Below are 20145 nucleotides of genomic sequence, written 5' to 3'. Positions count from 1 at the left end.
GCTTCACAATACAACATGAAATATTGCAGTAATAATGCATGGACAAGCATACATTGCCACTAGGTGTCAGAACATGTGATTACCATAATGACTTCATGGTTTAAAGCCAATCACTCACTACAAAAAAGCGCACACATTACTGCACCCATTCCCTTAAGGCCGTGTAGGGGGTTCATAGCAAGTTCAAAAAGATTTCATGCACTAAGTGTTTGAAGCACGTGCTAGGGACAGAATGTCGCTATCACATTCAACTTCTGTCGCTATCACATTCAACTTCTGAATGTCGCTATCACATTCAAAGGCAATGCCAAAGGGTGCCCCCAATTTTTTCATCTCTACAAGCTTCCATCTTCCCCTCAAATTCTGCATTTTTTCATAATACTGTCTTACTTTTGAGACGTTAAACCCAGTAATTACCATATTTTTTTGTGGTTAACCTTCACCAAGAATTGGGAAAATGTGTTTTGAAAATTTAACAAAGCTTGCGTAAGGCTTGAAACAGGGAAACTGGAAGATTATGAATACTAGTCTGGTTGCTTCTAGATTGTTTATAGGTAATAGCTTTTACATTAGTACTTGAAAAAAAAATGTACTCACTGGGCCATTAAACATCATAGATGGATTTAGATTCCAACGCAAACTTCTTTAAACAAGCAACAGTCATTGAAAGCACCTACGGAGTATCGATTAAATTTCAAATTATTAAGAAAAAAAGTACCGACTTTGTTTTGTTGACAAGGCTTTCGTTCTTTTCATTTAAAAGTGATCTTTTAATCATTTCCAGCTTAAATGTAGAGCTTTGAAGTTATCAGGAAATTGACTGAATGACCTTTAAATAAACCGGTGGAGCTATAAACTGGTTCGCATTAAAGATTCAAAATTCAACTATAGCTACAGAAAACTTTATTGTAAATGATGCCTGTTGATAGAGTTCCACCCAGTGAACACATTTTCTCAAAGAAAAGAATGATGACCAGTATGTCTGCAGTGGTTGGAGCTGAAGACAATGCCTAGATTTAAGCAGTTGGGCCTATTTTGTGCAATGAGTGAGATGTTCCTTCAATAAATTTCTGGAAAAACTGGCTGTGACAACCTCAACTTATTGGCAACACTTTTTTATACAGTTTCGGTATTCATTTTTCCGCAAGGTGTGGAATTCCATGCCCACTTATTTTCTTGTACAGTAGCAGTAATGGTGGCTTTGGCAATTAGTGGATTCAATAAATGTATAAAGTATTATTTGAATTCTTGTTCATTATAAATTCTGGAGTAAGCAATTACGTTGTTTTTAGTCATGTCACAGAACAATTGTGAATGGAAAGGGTTGATATAGCATTGTCAATGTCCACGAAACAAGATTAAGTGGTCTAGAGCTAGAGGGTTGAAAACCAACAAAGAACACACTTTTTTCTCATCTTCCATGTAAAATTCATCCGCAATATAGGCGATGTTTTTAGCAGCGACTGCTGTTGCACTGCTCGAGTTTTGTGTCACGCTGTGTAAAAATACCGCACTGAAAGAAGTCCAGTGAGTGTATATTCCAACAACAGCAAAAGGAAGTTATTGCTGCTTGCATTTGCTTTGCAGCCTTGTAAGTCAATTTTTATTGTATATACGCTGACCCTTTCCCTTTGGCGGCTTTCATAATCATACATGATTTTGGGACGTTAAACCCCAACAATTATTACTGATCCTTTCTCTTCATACCACAGATCTTGGAAATAAACTGAGGCGCACACGCAATCTTGCTGGCTTTTGGTAATGTCTTTTTTTCTCTCCATAATAAGCTAAAGGGAAGTCATTGTGTTGGTGGTGGTGGGATTGCATATATAATTGCACAGTAGTTTTAGGCCTGCTTGTCTAGTGGTGTTGCTTACAGATGCCTGCTCTTTCATCGATAGTTGCTTGTGAAGTGTCACAATGTTGATAGCGCCCGTCGCGTTTTGCCCGAGTCAGCAGTGTAGACACAAGCAGGATTTGTGTTAAAATGAATGCTCTAGTGTACTGCATGTCCCGTGCAGTTGTTGAGAGTGCAATTAGGCCTTTTCATATTGAATTACGTAGACCGAGACATTGCCCAGTTTCTTTTTAAAACTGAATCTGCCACGCGTTAAAACTTCAAAACAACATTTTGTTCAGTTAGCCTTACGGTATTGCATGGTTTGCGGGATAAGTTTTGCTGCTCCAAAAACCAAATCCGGCGGACTCATTTTTCATCGCTAGTGAAGCGTACGCATTGTGTGCCTACTGGTGGGTCTGTCCCACAAGTAAACCGAGAACGTAATTGCGCATGAAGATTTTGTGAATTCCTGTTCCTAGCAGCCAGCCCATCCACAATTTAAATTTGTCGACAGCTGAAAGTTCTTGCAACAAAATGACATACAAGCAAAAGCATACTGGTCGAAAAACTCCTTCATGAGTCAATTTACTCAGACTCAGATTGAGCTGTGAGTCTGTGTCTGTGACAGTCCATCGAGACAAATTTTGGTGAGTTCGACTAGGAGTAAGCCCTAAACAAAAATATATTAACGCAACAGCATTAAAGAGCTCGTTTTGCAGGAATTCTGGTGTCGGCGTCAGTGTCGTTGGTTGAGAGCAAAAAATCGTCTTATGCGGGACCCAAAAATCGACAGCAATGCAAATAAGATTAATAAATGATAAAAAAAATCCTGGAGCAGAGTGGAGACTGAACCAGGGTTGTTTGGGTCTGAGTGCGAATGATCGAACCTGGGCCGTTTGCGTGGCAAGCGGATGTTCTACCACACTACTACACCCCGGCTTGTAAAAACAGTGAAAAGAACTTTCTCTGCATGTAAATGCAGTGAAAGTAGCTTTCGTGCTTCACCAAAACACGCGTCCAGTATACATGCTTCACAAGGCAACATGAAATATTGCAGTAATAATATGTGGTGCAAGCGTCCATTGCCAGTGGGCGTCAGAATATGTGATTATCAAATGGCTCCGTGGTTGAAAGTTGGTACCCTACTACAAAAGGCACATACGCTACTGTACCTATTTCCTTTTAAGGCAACGTATAGCGGGTGCATAGCAAGTCAAACAGTTTTCATGCACATAGTGTTTAAAATATGCACTACAAACAGGATGTCACTATTGCGTTCAAGTCCTAATTAGTGTCTCCTAATTTGTTTGTAAATGAATCTCAATAAGCACTACTTTTTTTTTTTCGACCTATCAGCAAAAGTCAAGGAAGACTTCTTAACTGATTGTAATGCACGCTTGGTCCTGAGGTGTAAACATTGCTTGCATAGTGAGTAACTTAGGGCACAAACTGAAATGTCTGACTTTGAACACATCACTTATGAGTGTCGTGACACATTCATTCCAGGTTGTTGGGACTGTGTAACAACTATGCATATGTCGTCATGCTCAGTGCTGCATTTGACATCCTCAACAAGGAGGTCAGCCCACACAATGTAAGAGATCTGTGGCCGCATTGTGAGCACCGTTCACCGATCCTTTGCTGTTCCCATGCAGGTCACGGTAGATCCGCATCCACCCAACAATACAAGATGCAATCCGACATCTACTGGAGTACGTTTGCTTCATTTTAACCACTGTGTGACCGCATGAGACACATAGTGTTTAGATTGCCTGCAGTTTCGTAGATCTTTGGCTATGCCATTACTGGAGAAAAACCTAGTGCTAGTGTCTGCATGCGCTCCAATACTGCTGTTCATCCGATAGCACATTTGCTTGAACTTTTTACTTTTAACATCCAACAATGTTGGCATTCTTAGAATAACATCTTTTTGGTTTTTTCTATATTTGTTTCATTTGCCATCAAATCACAATTAAAGGTTAGTAGAACGTTGCGAACAAAAGTCAAGTATTTATAACTTAAGAATCAATTACACATGCTTATTTCAAAAAGACAAGAGTACACGAAAAGATTGTGATTTCAAGTAATTGACAGTTAGGCAACGAATGTCATCTGAGCCACAATTTCAATAAGTGGACTGGTCGAAACAACCCACTTGTTGAAACATCCACTAATGATTGTTACGTTTTGTGCCTATATATAGAATTATATTTAGAAGACTTCATCTACAATTAACTGCATGCATGTTCAAATGTGTCAAGTTCAATTAGTTGTATTTATAGATTGGTAAATGCAGAACACACTGAATTGCAAATTTAGAAAATGTATTATCTATTCGCTATGTTGTTGAACAGATTTCGTACACACTAAATGTTAACAGCAAAATTGTATGCTTTTTTTCCTTTGTCTGCCTTATGTCCGAACGCTAAAATAATACGGAGTGAAGTGCGCAATATTTGTTTACGTAGTTAATAGACAAACTGATTCATGCTACCTTTTACTTTTCAAGGCTATCCTTCTTGCAGATATCTTGCCAGCACTTTTTATCAAGCTCACTGCCCCTTTCTTCAACATAAATACAAGGTATGATGAAGCGAGTACGATTCTGAGGTGCTATTCTTTGCAACTTTTTTATTGAAATTTTGCGTGCGTAAATTATACAGATGTGTTTTCTGTCGCGTTATATTTGTCCTGCAAAAAAAAAAAAAGACAATGATATGTTCCGTTTGTACAGCATTAGCAAGTAGCCTTACGTGTGTATAATAAATAATCTGCACCGGACATCACTAAAGAGACGTGTGACTTGAAGGATTGCAGTCATAAACGCGCAAGCAAACATTTGCATCATGCCGTGTAGTGCGTCGCCAAAAGGAGTGGAATTCTAACCACTCTATAAAAATTTTTTTTTTCAAAAGTATGAAATAGGGTGTGCTACTTAGATTTAGTTGATATGTCCGGGACAAAAATTGCAGGTAGACATTAGTCTTGTACAGTAGACCCTCAGTAAACGGAAATTTGTTAAATGGAACTACAGCATAAACGCAACTATTATCTCTGCAATGCTTGATTTTGGGCTTGTATTCTGCACCCATGTTCACCTCTCAGTAAATGGAACTCCTGTTAAACGGAACGTATTTTCCCAGTCCCTTCAGGTTCCGTTTATTGAGAGCCTTCTGTGTATTATATTCTGTGACAACATTTTTCTATAACAATAATTTTATGAGCTGGCACAATTTTTGTGAGCTTTGCTGTGTATCAAACATGACTCATGTTCTAGGTAAAGCCGGAGTATTCACATCAACCAATGAAGCTGAACTAATCATCAAGTCTGGACTTAATTCAGGTTGAGCTAATTATTCAGAGTGCCTGGACGTAATTGCTTGGGTGTCTGCTATTTCATACAGCCAGATTTCAGTGAGTGCCCCAAACCATCATTGAAAATTCCTGGCATTTGAGCAGCCACTGCTGGCGTATAAACGTGGCCTCCAATATTATGGCACGTTGCAAAAAACCCGGGCAACAATGCAGATATAAATACAAATGACAGGTAGAGGGCTTGCTCAAGACATGGTACAATTCCTCATGTTTAGTTGCGCTCATCGTGTCATGTCCTGCGTGTTTAAAATTCATGGCAGCCGTGTGTCTATCATAATGTGAACTGAAAAAAGCCGGAAGTTATATCAAAGTTTGAAGAGATAAGAAATTTGTGAACGTGGGATGCCATTGCAGCTGATGTTTCGGGAGTACTTGCCGTCTTCAAGCTGTAACTGCATCTGCAAAAGCTTGCATCCTTGAAAGAGAGAAGTCGGCTTGCTGAAACATCAACTGCAGTGGCACCCCACGTTCAGTATTTTTTTTTTAATCTCTGCAATGAGAATTGGGACCCTACATAGATACCAGTAACAGGATCAGCTTTTGATCAAATCTTGATCGCGCTTATATTTGTATTGATGGCTGCCATAAATAGACTGAAACGTTTCCGAATCTGAGCTGTGCTGCTCTTGATCTTTTCTTCTGACAGCGTTCAAGTTGCGACGGTTGTCCTGCTTTCCTGCTCAAGTTTTTTAATGACCTCTTTTACTATAGCCAAGTGGATGTCCTTTCTCGGTAAGTTCATCTAGAATAAACAGCATAGAGTAGCTGCGCATATTTCTTTTGCATGTGAGTACTGTTTCTATTGCCATCTGTGTGTGTCATCACTCATGTTAGTGTGTTGCTCTTTTTTTTGCATGCGCTCTTTAGCTCTTATTTGGCTTGTTAGTGTATGCTGTCATGATAACTCACTGCTGTAGCTTAGCAGGTGTGGCACTGTTATGTTGAGCACGAGGTTGCAGGTTCAGCTTCAGGCTACAGCAATTTGATTTTAATTAGAGCAAACTATTAAAGGTGTACATTTAATATTAAAGGAACACTAAAGGCAGCTATAAAGTCGACGTTGATTGTTAAAATATCGGTCCAGAAACCTGGTAATGTTACTTTTGTGCCAAGGAAGGGCTTATTTTGAAATAAAATCATGTTTTATTGGCCCGCACCGGGTTAGCGTACTTCAAATTACCCGCCTCAAGAAGCGGTCCGACTCACCTCACTGTTGCCGTGCACAATGTTGCCCGGCTTCACTGCGTGGTCGCCGACACTAGTAGACAGAACGAAAGCAGCAGGAGCCACAGCAGCAACAAAGGCCATTGATCGATTTCTTGCCATAGGCTCCGAGATGGCAGACGTGTTTTTGGTTCAACTGCGCCCTGCTAGGTGGCACGACCTGTCCAGCGTGACCACGGGAAAATTGAATTTTTGAACCACTGCGCCATTCTCCATAGTAACGTTCGGCGGTTCTTTTTTTCATGAATCAAACAGAAACGAACAGGCAGCATTTTATTTCGTCTTTTGATTCGTGGGAGGTTCTTTATTTAGTGCTGCTAGATCCATTACTAGTGATTAATTGTACAGGGTTCGTCTGATGTGATCGATATCATTTTGCGAATGTCTTACTGCGGTGCATGTATTCCTGTGCATTTATCTTAATTTCTCGGTAAATAGGGCACTGCTGTTGATATAATATTATCGTTTAAGATGTTGTCATGCTTTGAGCTTTCACTTTGACGTAAATTGTTATTTGACTTTAATGTCCCTTTAAAGGTGTACATTTAATGTTAAAGGTGTACTACAAAGGGTACAGGAGGCACTCACTACAGCACATCTCAGTCATGGCATGGTTTTGATGTGTTGGACAGCTGAACTTAGAGTAACTAAACTTTTAAAAAATCATGACCAATGATAACAGAAAGATATGTGGTTGTCATTGCTAGTGGCACTTCTGTTTGAGGGTACAGTTTTCTTCTGAGCCAGCTGTTGCAGGTATGTGTAGCAAACTGTGAATGTACATCTCATGTAACTTTTTCATTAATGTTTCCGTCCTTACTTTTTAAACATTATTTCTTTATTTGTTTGCTTAATCTTTCTTGATGGTGTGTAAGATTGCTGTGAACTTTTCATTGCTGTGGGACACATACGCAAGTTATCTGATGACTATGATGCATGAATTTTAATCTGTTATGTATTTTTTCTGCATGGTCATTCGATCGTTTTCACTTGTAAATAGATTTGATGCTTATGCATCGGGCCTTTTAAATTCCTTTTGTCTCTGTACCAGATCTTTTATCTTGTTTTTTAAAACATTAGGAAAGCACTGAAACTTGTACACGTACTGCAGCTGTTGCCATACACTTACTGCAGGTGTTGTCTGTGCCGCTCTTGGGAGTGGTCTGGGCGAGATAACATTTCTTGCCTACTCTTCTCACTTTGATACGTAAGTTTATTTTTTCATCTGTAGTTCTAGTGGGATGATCCGTTGTTGTCATTCATCAGCACTGCTATAATTATGAAGTGCACTACAGGACATAGCTAACTCCCACTGATCTCGTTATAGTTTCATCAGCTGACTCCATGGTATAGTACTTGCAAATTTTCTAACTTGGCCTCTCAGCTGTGTGCTTTTTCATCCTCAGCAGCACTTCTCATGTCATAGAACTTGCACTGTTACTCTCTCGCACTGTAAAACAGGACAGAAGTTCAGGGGAAACGTGGAGGCTTGAAGTTATGAAATATCGTTGAGCAGCAAATGGTGGTGAAACCTTTGAGAAATTGTTGAATAGGGGATGTTACCAGAGTCTTTTGAACCGATGTTGAACAGGGAATGTCACTGACGTTCCCAGTTCACTGACTGTTCAACAATTTTTCACCTTCTGAGCAATTAAGACACTTCCATACCACTGATTGCATTAGCTGTGCCACTGCACTTCATCTTCAATCAGTGTTTGATTGTGTGTTTGCTTATTAACGTACAAAAAGAATGTAGTCTCCTCGCTTACCTGTCCCCGAGTTTAAAAGTTGGACGTGAGAAAGTGAGGTGCCGGGATATGAGCAGATCGGGCCACAGCCTGTGAACATTTACTAACGCACGTTGATTTCCACCTATGCTGTTCCTTCACAAAGATGGACGGCACACGTTTACTGATTCGTAATTTCACGTTTGCTAGACTGTAGAGTCACGAAAAAGACGGGTAGACCTTCATAACCAACATCATTATCACAGGATCGCAGCGAAATATTGTATGGGGCATGAGCATTAAACAAGTCATCAAAACAGCACAAATAGGATGACCTCTAAACATGTAATGTATGCTAGAGTAACTACACATACAGACAAGTGCCCTTCAATGAACAGGTCTGTTTAACGTAGGCTTTTGTATATATTAGCAACATTACACGTGTTACAATGCTCAACCACTACAGCAAAGTGAAATGTGTGTACTTTTGCTGCTGTAGTCGTGTTTGACTGTGTAACAACCTACATCCTCATCTATCGTGCTATTCATGCATCTCAACATCATGAAACAAGTTTCAGTTTTTATTCAAATTTTTTTTCTTTTGTACCATCCTGCTGGAATCGAAACACAACAGTTTGTTTGCATGTACTTTTTTCTATTACAGGGATGTCATATCGACATGGTCATCAGGCACAGGTACGCTGATTCTCTTGATATTATAGAAAGCCACGTTAAGTACTTTTGTTTATTCTTAATCATCCATATAAATTACTATTGTAGACTTCATGTTTCTGCAGCCTACCAAGCAAATAAGGTCAAGTATACAGTTTTATTTTGTCTTAACACATATATTTTAGCACTCGGGTAACATTCTTAGCTTTGGCGATTGAACATAAAGCCAAACACTCATTTTTTTTATTCGTAGTAGCTCTGGATGAAGTTGTACTTTGGGTGGGTACTTAGCGTAAGAGCACCTTTTCCTAGGTGTGTTATTGCTTAGTTGTGTGGCAGTTGTCCAAACTTTCTAAAGCACTCTCCAAAGCTGAGGTATCGTAGCTGATAAGTAACTCTTGTCCTAAGAATGCATTAGCAGCATTAGCACTAGTACTCATTAACTGCATCATTATTTGCAAATATGTAAACATTGCATCAACACAATCTATTTAACATCTTGAACATGTTAGCTTAAGAGATGCGCTTCTTTCATTTTTCATTACTGCTTTTACCACTCAACCTGATGTCACGATTCCTTTAACTCTTATGCATAGTTCAAGGCCTACCCTCTCTGCATACTTGATGCTTAAAGACAGTGTGTCTGTGTAACAAGGACTACAACAAACAAACAAGACGTCATATTCATTTCATGCTTTTGCACTCATGTTTCAATTGAGCACAGTAGTGTCCTTCTCAGATATGTATTATGCTTGTGGCCGCTTAACACTGTTTGTCATATCGCAGTTGCTGTGATATATTTGACAGCCCTGCGTAAAAGCTTACTTCTCTGCCAACTAGCCGTGGGACGTAGGCATGTAGTTTGAATGAGGAGACGGAGACAGTCCATTTTTCTGTGTTCATTAGCAATGTTCTGAAATAATTTATGAAGAGAGTGTCATTCCTTTGCTTACTGAGCTATGACTCTTGTGCATTAGAGATATCTGCGTTCCAACATGTTGCTTTCGTGTACAAAAGGTGGTGCGGGCGTACTTGGTGCCTTTTCTTACGCGGCCATGGCATCAGTCCTGACGCCAGAGACAACTCTACTCGTTATGCTTTGTGTGCCAGTACTGCTTGCAATCAGGCAAGTGGAACAAACCTTACATGGTGTACGTACTGCACATAACAACGACCTAAGGAATTGTCAATGCACCGGCGTGATAGAGTCTGTTCAATGCGCACGAAATTTCTTATGTTTATTTATGCAATGCGCCTAACTTTCATTGCATTTGGTGCGTAATCATACCAGTCATTTTCACAGCCGTAAATATATAATTGGTCCATCTTATCACCGGTATTTTGTAAGAGCAAATTTATTCTAGATGTTGTGCATCACTTGTTAAAATATGCTAACCTTACTCTTGTTTGCAGTTTTATAGATGAATGTTTAGATTGAAATAGTAACTCGGTGATAAAAACAAACATCTTCCCTTGTTTTACTGCTGTTACTGTTGTGTCACTTCAACACTAAAATATTGGCGTGGTAGAATCTCTTGGTGCTGCCGATAAGCCGATATGTGAAAACATGAAAGACATTGCAGTTTAGCCAGCATGTTTTGGAACAGTTGTTGGTTCAAATTAAACTTGCTCTTTATGTGATATTTTCAGTGTGGAAAAAAAAAAGGAAGATAAAAGGGGAGGGGGCTGTGTGCTTTTTATAACTTATTATATTCCATGTCACCAATGTCTGCATTATCCTAACGCATCAAACAGCAGATCAATCGCAAATTATTTGCAAACAAGGTACTCGAGTCTATTAAGTTTGATGGATTGGATTGATTGGTGCTCGTCATCAAATGTACGCTGATTCCCAAAGGTTCCTTTCTTAGGTGCTGTGAAAAGTGTAGTGAAATGTATAGTATACAGATTCTATGAGTCCTGGTATCAGACACATTAAATTTTAAGATGCCAAGAACAAACGTGTTGCACACAATTTTTCTTTCTCACTGTGTATTAGTTATAACCCATGAGGTTTTTTTGGAAAAGTGAGTGAGGTAGTGGCTCCCTATTACTGGGTGTAACCAAGAGTCATCACTGTCTGGATGCGACACTCAACAACAACAGTAGTAGGAAAATCGATTATTGGAATGTTCTCTATAAACACCGTGCTGGCCAGCAATGCACACAGAACCAATTCCGTGCCCATGGCCATTTTCATTGCAAAACAGTACATTTTAATCCCTTTATAAGAGACGCTGATGTAAGAGGCACTTTCGGTATAACGCACACCAGTGTGCTGAATAAAATCAGAGGTTGATAAGAAAACACATACATGGTACCCTGTTTATAAGATAAGAGACACCTCATATAAAAAACAATAGCACCCCCGCGCATGTCTCTTATAAGAGGTTTAACCGTATTTGAATTTAGCGTACAACAACGTTAACTACGAGATGGCCGGTCAGTGATGTGGATTTCTGTTGCTCAGCTTTTGGGGAATCCTGGTGCACCCCAAGAAGGATTCGCGGCAGCCCGTCGCCGTGCCCGACGAAGAGCCTCTCCTTCTGAGTTGTAGTGGCTGCTCTGAAGAAGAGGAGGGCACACTCACTTTTGTGCAAAAACTCAAGCTCATGAAGGTCAGTCAGAGATTCAGTTGGGACATACAGCGGTGACAGATTTCTCGTGACGTCTGCATTTGATTGCTCAACTTTTTTTTTTCTGTGTGTGTTCAGCTTTGTTCAGATAGTGTCGCCGACAATAATGCCTTGCTTAGAACGAACCCTTACTTCGGTTATCACTTTTTTACTTGCCCCGAAGCTATAAAACAATGCAATCTTGAAACAAGGTTGAGATATACCGTATGTGGTAAATTATACCACTTATAGCTGTCCTTATGAGCTGTCTGAAAAAATTGCCAGTCACTTCTTTCAGTCAAGCAATGGACTCTCAAATTACAATGGACTCTCATTAAGCAGAACCTGAAGGGACTAGAAAAATATGTTTCATTTACCAGGAGTTCCGCTTACTAAGAACTGAACAAGGCCGCAGAATACAACTACGAAACAAATCTTGTCAGGAGCATTTGTTCCATTTAAGCAGCAGTTCCGTTTATTAAGAGATGTTTATTTACTGATAGTCTACTGTACTTTACTTGACTGTTATCAGTGAGGCTTTCAAGGATGCTGATCCATGACAGCCCAAGTTGTACAGGTTGAGGCATACATTGACAATGCTTTCATGCGCGAGCACCTCTCTGTCTTCACGGGCACATTGGTAAAGACATATGAAACAGTGTAGCGGCGTGGAACCTTGATAGAGATCTCTTTGAAATAGTTATAGTTGGTAGCTGATAATTGTAATTTAAAGTTACTCTTCTAAATCGATATTGCAATACTCTGTTCAGGCGATTTATGCATAAAACTGGTAATTTTGCTGTACACAGCATGAAGTAGTAGTGACAGTAAATGATTTGTTAACCTGTACGAATACCTATGTGTACACATATAAACTACATTGCCTTAGTGTCTCATTCTGCCGTATCCAAAACACACTAAAGGTAACCAGTTGGGCCAGGAGTCAGAACGTTCAATTCTCATAATGTGAGTGACCATGCGACGTGCATCGCACGATGGTGTCGATGATGGTTACAGTGATAAATATTCGTAGTAAACCCATAAGATACAATGTTATATACTTGTAACGTTGCACTTCTCTCATTCCAGCCACTGCTGAAATTCATGATTCCTCTTGGGTTTGTCTACTTTGCTGAATACTTCATAAACCAGGGGCTGGTACGTGCACACATATCTTTCTTTGAGCATTTTAGATGTCGTAGGTGCAAGTGCAATGGACCGACGTTGCCGTTTTGCTATTGCAGCTCGAGCTAATCGTGTTTAGAAACATAACGCTTACTCACAAGGAGCAATACAGATGGTGAGCACCCAACTGCACATCTATGCATCACACAAATCAGCCAGTCTATCATCATGCGTTTGACGTTGTTTCGACGTGGTGTTCGTTTCAGGCTCCAAGTTATGTACCAAGTCGGTGTGCTCATTTCTCGGTCTTCCGTGAATATTGTGCAAATACGAAAGCTGTGGCTGCTCCCAATATTGCAGGTGAGTAAATAGCATTTCACTAGTTCAAGTAACAAGCATCGATGATTGCCTACACATGTGTAATTGAATAATATGTAGGGTTTAACGTCCCAAAACCACCATATGATTATGAGAGACGCCGTAGTGGAGGGCTCCGGAAATTTCGATCACCTGGGGGTTCTCTAACGTGCGCCCGAATCTGAGCACACGGGCCTACATTTCCGCCTCCATCGGAAATGCAGCCACCGCAGCCGGGATTCGATCCCACGACCTGCGGGTCAGTAGCCAAGTACCTTCGCCACTACACCACCGCTGCTGGGCACCTACACATGTGTATCAAATTTCGTTGTGCACATTATACAAGGTGGTTCTTTTAGAACTGATATATTTAATTAGATTGTAGTTTTGTTACAAATTGACCTATTTTGGCGTGATTTCCAGCAAAACATTCATAAAGGACAAAAACTTGATGGCCCGTCTCATTTTGTAATCTGCAATGCCAAAAATGTATAAATAATATAAAAATGTATATATACATAAGAAATAATGCAACCGATGCATGTATCGCCAGAGGGCAGAAACTGCATGTGAGGGAGTACAAAGTTCTTAGTTTTCGCATGTAATGTGATGGACTTGCCATCGCCAACTTCCACTGCCGTACAAACGGGAGAAGCCGTTCAATTTTCACCCTTCCTAAATTTTCGCTGCAAACCACATTAAAATTGAGAACTTTGCAACACTACAGCCCAATGAAGTGGGCCAATCTCAAAAATAGAATCTGAACTAAGCATGACGTCCAGCTGTCAACTGGGTGTGTTTTGCTAGAGAGCATGTATTTTCATCCATTTTTGCCTTAACAGAAACGAGTTGATGATATTGTTGCCAGTTTTCTCACAAGTGACCATTTAGTGTCATACGACAGTTTGAAAGTGTTAGGCTGCAACTTTAATCACCAATTTTAGTTGTGCATCCTTGCATAAGAAAAACCTAAATTTCAAAATTTACGTATATTTCAGTTACACTCGAATTCAGAGGTGTAGGTTTCGCATTTTCCCAGGCGAAGTGATCCAGCTGGCTTCTAGAGCGGCGGGGTTGGTGAGGCACTCAAGCTAAATCTGGTGGTTGGCTCTTAGAGAGGGACAGCCACTGCGAAAAGTCACTAGCTTCGCAGCTGGCCGAACAGTCATCCCCTAAACAAGAGAAACAGTCAGCCGCTAAAGAAGAGACTGAACGGTGCTTGAAACGTAGGGCCAGTTTTTAATTTTAATATTAAAAACTACTGACTGAACATGGCTGGAGAGTTTGTTTTGTACATATAACTTTTTACCCAGCCAGACAGATCTCTGTCAAGTACTATTTTTACTATGTGTATAATGCCTGTTTATCTTTTGTCATGACCACATGTTGAAAGCAAGTGAAGCCCTTTGCCATGCTAAGGTTTATTTATTTTTTTAGCCTCCCCCTTCCTGATTGTTATCTAAGTAGTCTGTGAAAACAAACCTTCTTGCAGTAGTCGTCAGTTTACGATAAGCCTTGTATATTTTGATTTGCCGTGCCTATTCAGGATACACGTGCTAATGAGAATTAACATTGCAGTGCTTATGGTCTCACATTACTTGTGCAGTTTGCCAATGTGGCCTTCATCTTTTCGGAGGCCTACTCCCTCTACCTGCCGAGCTTCTGGATCGTAGTTGTGGTCGTCCTGTACGAAGGTCTTCTCGGTGGCGCTGCCTACGTTAACACGTTCTACCGCATTTCGAAAGACGTGAGTTCGTTCGCCTTTTCTTGGCAAAGGCTCGCCACTCTTTTTACAGCGTAGCTTCCCGAGCGTCTGCATGCCACAGAAAAGTGTCTCAATACGTACTGGTTGTTGCTGTACAAATTGTGTACACCGTTGCCCTACGCATATTATTCAAAGAATGTGTGCAAGACTTTTATACTGGAGGATGCCTGTATGGACTATGGAATGGAGAATGGTAGGCCTTAATCCAAGATCATAACATTCCATCAAATGATGAAAGATGCAAGAAATTGATTTATTGTAATGCAAAAGCCAGAATCCCATAGCAAGTGCTTTAATTGGGATTAAGGAGTAGGAGTGGGACTTGGAAGTTGTGTAAATCAGATAGTACTAACCAGTGGTTTGTTAATTCATTGGGTGTCAATGAAGTGAGAAGGAAGCTGATAGAATAAAAAAAGTTTGCTGGAGTAAGCAGGATGTTAGCGATACTGAACAGGAATTAACGAGAAGGGTGAGCTTCTTTGTACTGTACGGTTCTTTATATAGCTTCATAGCCCGCATGAGAGCAAGTTTCAGCTCTGGGAACTCAGATTCACATTTATGGTATGTAATGAGTAGGGTAATTCATTAATGGCTGCCATACTGACGTCCATGAAATTGTTTTGTGTCTACACTGACAAAATAGCTACCTTGATTGTTGAAAGGATAATTTTATCTCAGGTTTTCAGATGCTTATGAAAAAAATCCATAAATGTGGCTTTCTTGAAATAGTTAATGCAGTGTGCTTACTACTTCGTTACTTTAAACAAGAAACAGCTAATCAGTCTTGTTAGCTTTGCCTAAAGCCTTATGAACTATAACTATATTATTATGTTCAAAGAAAGCAAGCACTAGTTTACAGCTGAAGGGAAACCAGTATACTGTTGAGTTGAATTTTCCAGTCGCCTTACTACTAATGTATCAGCGTATTTCATCATGCTGTGCTATGGCATATCACTTAATTGCATCATAAATTCTAACTCTTCTTATTTAGAGATTTTATCTTGTTCCTTTATTTTTAAACAGTTTCAGTGATTATTGTGAAAATGTTCATGGTATTTACATTACCCTATTATTTACAAATGAATCGGAACAAATTGTTAACTGTCTTTTTAAATGCAGTCAATCTTTTTAACTTCAATTTATTGAACACTAGGCAAAGCAGTTTATTTTCAAGTACTATATATAGATGTCTACCTTCAAAATTAATGCTCAAATAAAAATGCCAGATCACCAATCTTCCAGCAAAAAAATAAGTTGGGCATTTTTTTATAAAGCTTGTTATTAGTGTGCTTTATGGAATTGGCACTTTTTAAAAACTCACAGAATGCATGTAAGACTTGCATTGAGTATGTACTTTTCTGTTGAAGGACATGGAAAAAAAAAAAACAATCACATAACCATAGAATGAAGTTGGCTACCCTGCATAGCTTGCAGTCAGGTTTTCTTGCGGTTTTGTAGCGGAAAACGACAATATGGTTCTGTAATGTCATGTGTCCATGAAACAGTACTAATGCATAGGCTTGTTCAGAGAAGTACTTGGTAAAAAAATTGAAATGTTTTGCAATGGTTGACCTTACTTAGCTTGTCCTTAGTGGTCGACATGTGAAATACTACCTGCCAAGCATACCCATGGCAGGTGCAGAGTTAGTTATCCTCGCTGTTCTCGGTTACCATCTACTATCATTCGTTGAATATAGTCTAATTGCCCAGCATCCATTTCTCCCATTCTCAGGTGGCACCTCAGCACCGTGAATTTTCTCTGCGCATTGCGTCACTGGCGGACAGCACGGGCATCGCCCTGGCAGGAGCAGTCGCGCTGCCAGTTCACGACGCAATGTGCCTCTTGAAATACTGACTCAAGGATTACCGGCAACACTGCTGCCTTTGTCGTGTTAATAAGTGCACAGCAAACATGAAGGGCATGCTAACAGCCATAAGGTGAACAGTAATAATCCTGATAGAAGGGCAACTTTAAGCTAATGTGACCGTTATAATTGCTACACGGAGTTGACGCAGTTACACATAAGGCTAGATGGCAAATCTAACACTAACCATAGTACCTCTGACCGATCTTAGCTACATATATTGACATGGGTTTTGCAAGCGATCAAAATCACATACACTGCATCACCAAAATGCAGCTTGGGCTCTTCATCATAACTATGTGATTTAATTACTCTAAAATGCCATTTTCTATAATGTAACTGTGAAATTATTTGTGAAAATGATTTGAAATAAGCAGTGCAGCTTACGAATACAGTAGCTTTTTTAAAGCCATTTTTGGAGCACTACAGCAAAGTTGTAATTATACCGCATGCATTGTTTGTTTTCATTGTACATGAGATTACATGAAACACAATTGCATTAATAACCTTGAACAGCATAGATTGCCACTCTAGTGGATTACGATTGCCATTAATCACCGTTGTGCTCGCCGTTTAATTAGAGTACACTTAAGTTGTAGAAGCACGAATGACACAAACAATATTAATAGGTATTGTTTGTGTAATTGTCTTCAAATTTTCATGCTCATCATTTTGACTGTAAGCATGTCCTTCAACGTATGGAAGTTAGGAGAGAACATAAGTTTCTTCTGGTACCGGCATTGAAGCTTCAGCATTAGCAGAGTTGTAGAAGTTGACAGTGTATATTGTGTTTTTATCTTTGTTGTGCCACGTGGTTACACGCGCAGAAAACATAACCCAACAGGAGATCATGCACAACTGACGGCAGTTATGGGGTTCCACTGTACTGCATAGAGGGTGTTCGACCATGCTGTGTCGTGCTTCTACATTGAGCATAGAAACAAAATACTCTGCAGACGGCTCTCGAGCAGGAATGCTGTAACGAGGTCGCCCTTGGTAGAGTACAGCCGAAGTGAGATTGATTGGGAAACTGTTCGACTTGGCTGACACACCGTTTTTCGCAGGTTAACGAAAATGTGTGCGAATGGTCGTTTAAAACAGCCAATGCTCTTCACGAATGCACTGTACTAGCTGCAGTTAAAATGTGATGGGTGTCAGCAAAGTACGTACAGTTGCTTTAGCCCGAGTGATCACAGCTTATTGCATTGGTGGAATATATTTAATACTTTATGCAGAGATTTTATTTTATTTAGGTTCTTTGCATACTCAGAGGCTCAATAATGTGTTAAAATGTGATGTGTGTTAGCAAAGTATGCACAGTCTTTTATCCGAAGTGGTCATGGCTTATTGCATCGATTGAATATAAAATTTTATGCAGAGATTTTATTTTATTTAGCTTTTTTCATACTCGCAGGCCTAACAATGTGAGTGCTCTTCAGGCGGCACTTATTTTCCAGATACTATTTTAATATACCTTTCGAGTTTTCACAGCTGTGTCCTATTTATACACAGTCTATTTTATTTTTCTGTTATTGTTTTATATTACATTGCCAATGAACTTTCAAGACTATTTTCAATTCCTCGCACTGTGAAAAAGAGCAGTGACAACGCGTTACTGCACCTTTCAAAGCACTGGTGTCGGCTCCTTTTTTTTTTCCCTCAGTGTACAGGCCAGGTAAAATGTGTGCCCAGTAACAAAGGAGCCAGTCTTGTGTGGTACACCAAGTACAGTTTGTGCTAATGTCAAAGCTTGGTAAACCCTGTGAACGCCTTTTTTGTGTGTGGCTTGCCAGGAAAAGAAAGACTGGATTACACCACAGCTTTGGCTTGCTGTTACTCAAATAGTACAATGCTGTGTAGTTTGTGTATACATTATAAAAGTTAGCAAGTCTTAATTTTTAGTTATGTGCCCAGGCCCATAAAATGTAACTTTTTTTTGTTTTAAGTTTGTACTTTCTAGACTTTTCATACCAACTGCACATTTTCCCAAAAATGCTATGCTGTACTTATTTGTTGCACCAGGTGTAAGTTATCTTGGTTCACTTTTTACGGTCGCCGTTGTTTGTATTTTCATCATCTCCATTGCATGGCTATGGTGATGTAAGACAATAGCCACATTTTGACATGCCATTTTAGTGGTGGCCATTGCTCAATGTCGCGTATTGTACTTCAGCAATAATTTTTTACCAGTACATTTATATAAGTCTTAATGGGCCACATCAAGCACCTTTTTTTTTTTTTTCGGTAACGTTGATGATGCATCGGAGGTAATTCCAGCTCAGAAATACCAATCGCACATTTTCTTTAAGAGTGTACATTGCTGTATGTGTGTTTGTTTTGTGTTTTATGTGCTTCTGAATATCGGGTTACACGTGGGCTTCTTTTAGTCCTCGAGTATTAATGTAGCAAGCTTGTATGTGATGGCGGTAACATCTATTCACACCACTTGATCAGGCCATAAGAAGTTAATGAGGCCATCGTGTGGATACATTGTCCCGAGTTATTTTTAATTGTAATTTTTCATTGGTCTAGTAGTGCCTTGTTGAAACACTATCGCTGCAACATGTGCTAACATGTGTTATTATAGCCCAGCGTGTGCATCTTTTAATAATATTGTTAGTATATGTGACCTGAAAGGTATTGGTGCATTATACTAACTGCACATTTTAACCAGGAGCTCAATCAAGCCATGGTTTGCCTTTATGCCTTACACTTTTTGATAGTGTTTAGTGTGGCAATGGCTTCCAGCATCAGTGCGAGTGATATTTAATTGTCAGAGATTATGGCCGTGTTGTATAGTCGAATCGTGCCAATAGAGATGTGTTTCTTTCTTGTTCATTAATTTCACTCTGTTGCTCTTGGAGAACTACTAGATTTACAAAAAATAACCAGGGTTTTTTTTTTTATGCTATATAATATAGCAAATCATGAAATAGAGCTCCCATTCTAGTATCTTTGCAGTTAAAACACAGCCATGAATGGCCGAAAGTTAGGTTTGGCGGCGACCTTGGGAAATTCGAATGTTGAAAAAGGCATTGGCTTGCACGAAAAATATTTAGTTCAGAGGCTAGGTATTAGGAGAGGCCTCCAGTCCTGCTGTGGCCTTAGAATAGGCCGACGGTCTTAAATAGCCGCTACACAAATTTTTATACTGCTGTGTCTTATAAATAATCTCCGACTATTTTTGGGTCCATTACCTTGCCCAGTCCATATTGTGTGGGTGGCTTTTTGAATTGTTATGTCTTCTCCTACTTTAATATGAGAAGCTACGAAGTTCTGATTGTTGACACCGTTTAGTGCCTTCCAGGTGCTTCAAGAATGACTCTGATTGACAATTGCGTTTAGGATGAACTCGAATGATTACTTTTAATTATTGCTTATCTCTTGTCACTTGCTATCTGAAGCAAGTTTTGACGTTTCTACTGCGTCAAAATGTGTGTTAGCCCAGAACTCCAAACAGTTTGCATGGGAAGAAAACGTCGTAGGAAATCCAAGATGTTTGAGCCTGTTTATTTTATTATTTATATAGCAGGCATTTGCCCTATTGTGCTTGTGATTAAATTAATAATACACCATCCAA

The 20145-nt window shown here is 39.6% G+C and overlaps 1 protein-coding gene across 6 annotated transcripts in view; it reads left to right on the top strand.

The window, feature by feature from the left end:
- The window catches only part of Cln3 (CLN3 lysosomal/endosomal transmembrane protein, battenin), a 23034-nt gene extending 2889 nt beyond the window's left edge, over positions 1 to 20145 (top strand). For 3 of the 6 annotated variants that reach the window (XM_075875413.1, XM_075875410.1, XM_075875412.1), the window contains exons 2-14: positions 3347 to 3434; positions 3496 to 3552; positions 4350 to 4423; positions 5862 to 5947; positions 7574 to 7646; positions 8831 to 8862; positions 9856 to 9964; positions 11309 to 11456; positions 12543 to 12611; positions 12698 to 12753; positions 12845 to 12938; positions 14542 to 14682; positions 16433 to 20145. In XM_075875413.1, the coding sequence (XP_075731528.1) occupies positions 3384 to 3434; positions 3496 to 3552; positions 4350 to 4423; positions 5862 to 5947; positions 7574 to 7646; positions 8831 to 8862; positions 9856 to 9964; positions 11309 to 11456; positions 12543 to 12611; positions 12698 to 12753; positions 12845 to 12938; positions 14542 to 14682; positions 16433 to 16555 (1113 nt within the window). In that variant the 5' untranslated portion in view covers positions 3347 to 3383 and the 3' untranslated portion in view covers positions 16556 to 20145. Of the gene's footprint in view, positions 1 to 1712; positions 1759 to 3346; positions 3435 to 3495; positions 3553 to 4349; positions 4424 to 5861; positions 5948 to 7573; positions 7647 to 8830; positions 8863 to 9855; positions 9965 to 11308; positions 11457 to 12542; positions 12612 to 12697; positions 12754 to 12844; positions 12939 to 14541; positions 14683 to 16432 lie in introns of all 6 variants that reach the window. The other 3 variants (XM_037431734.2, XM_075875411.1, XM_075875414.1) reach the window with 2 other exon arrangements.

This window comes from Rhipicephalus microplus, chromosome 10 (genome assembly GCF_043290135.1).
Source record: "Rhipicephalus microplus isolate Deutch F79 chromosome 10, USDA_Rmic, whole genome shotgun sequence".
NCBI lineage: Eukaryota > Metazoa > Arthropoda > Arachnida > Ixodida > Ixodidae > Rhipicephalus > Rhipicephalus microplus.
Note: the sequence above shows the minus strand (reverse complement) of the source record. Positions and strands in the feature narration are given on the sequence as shown.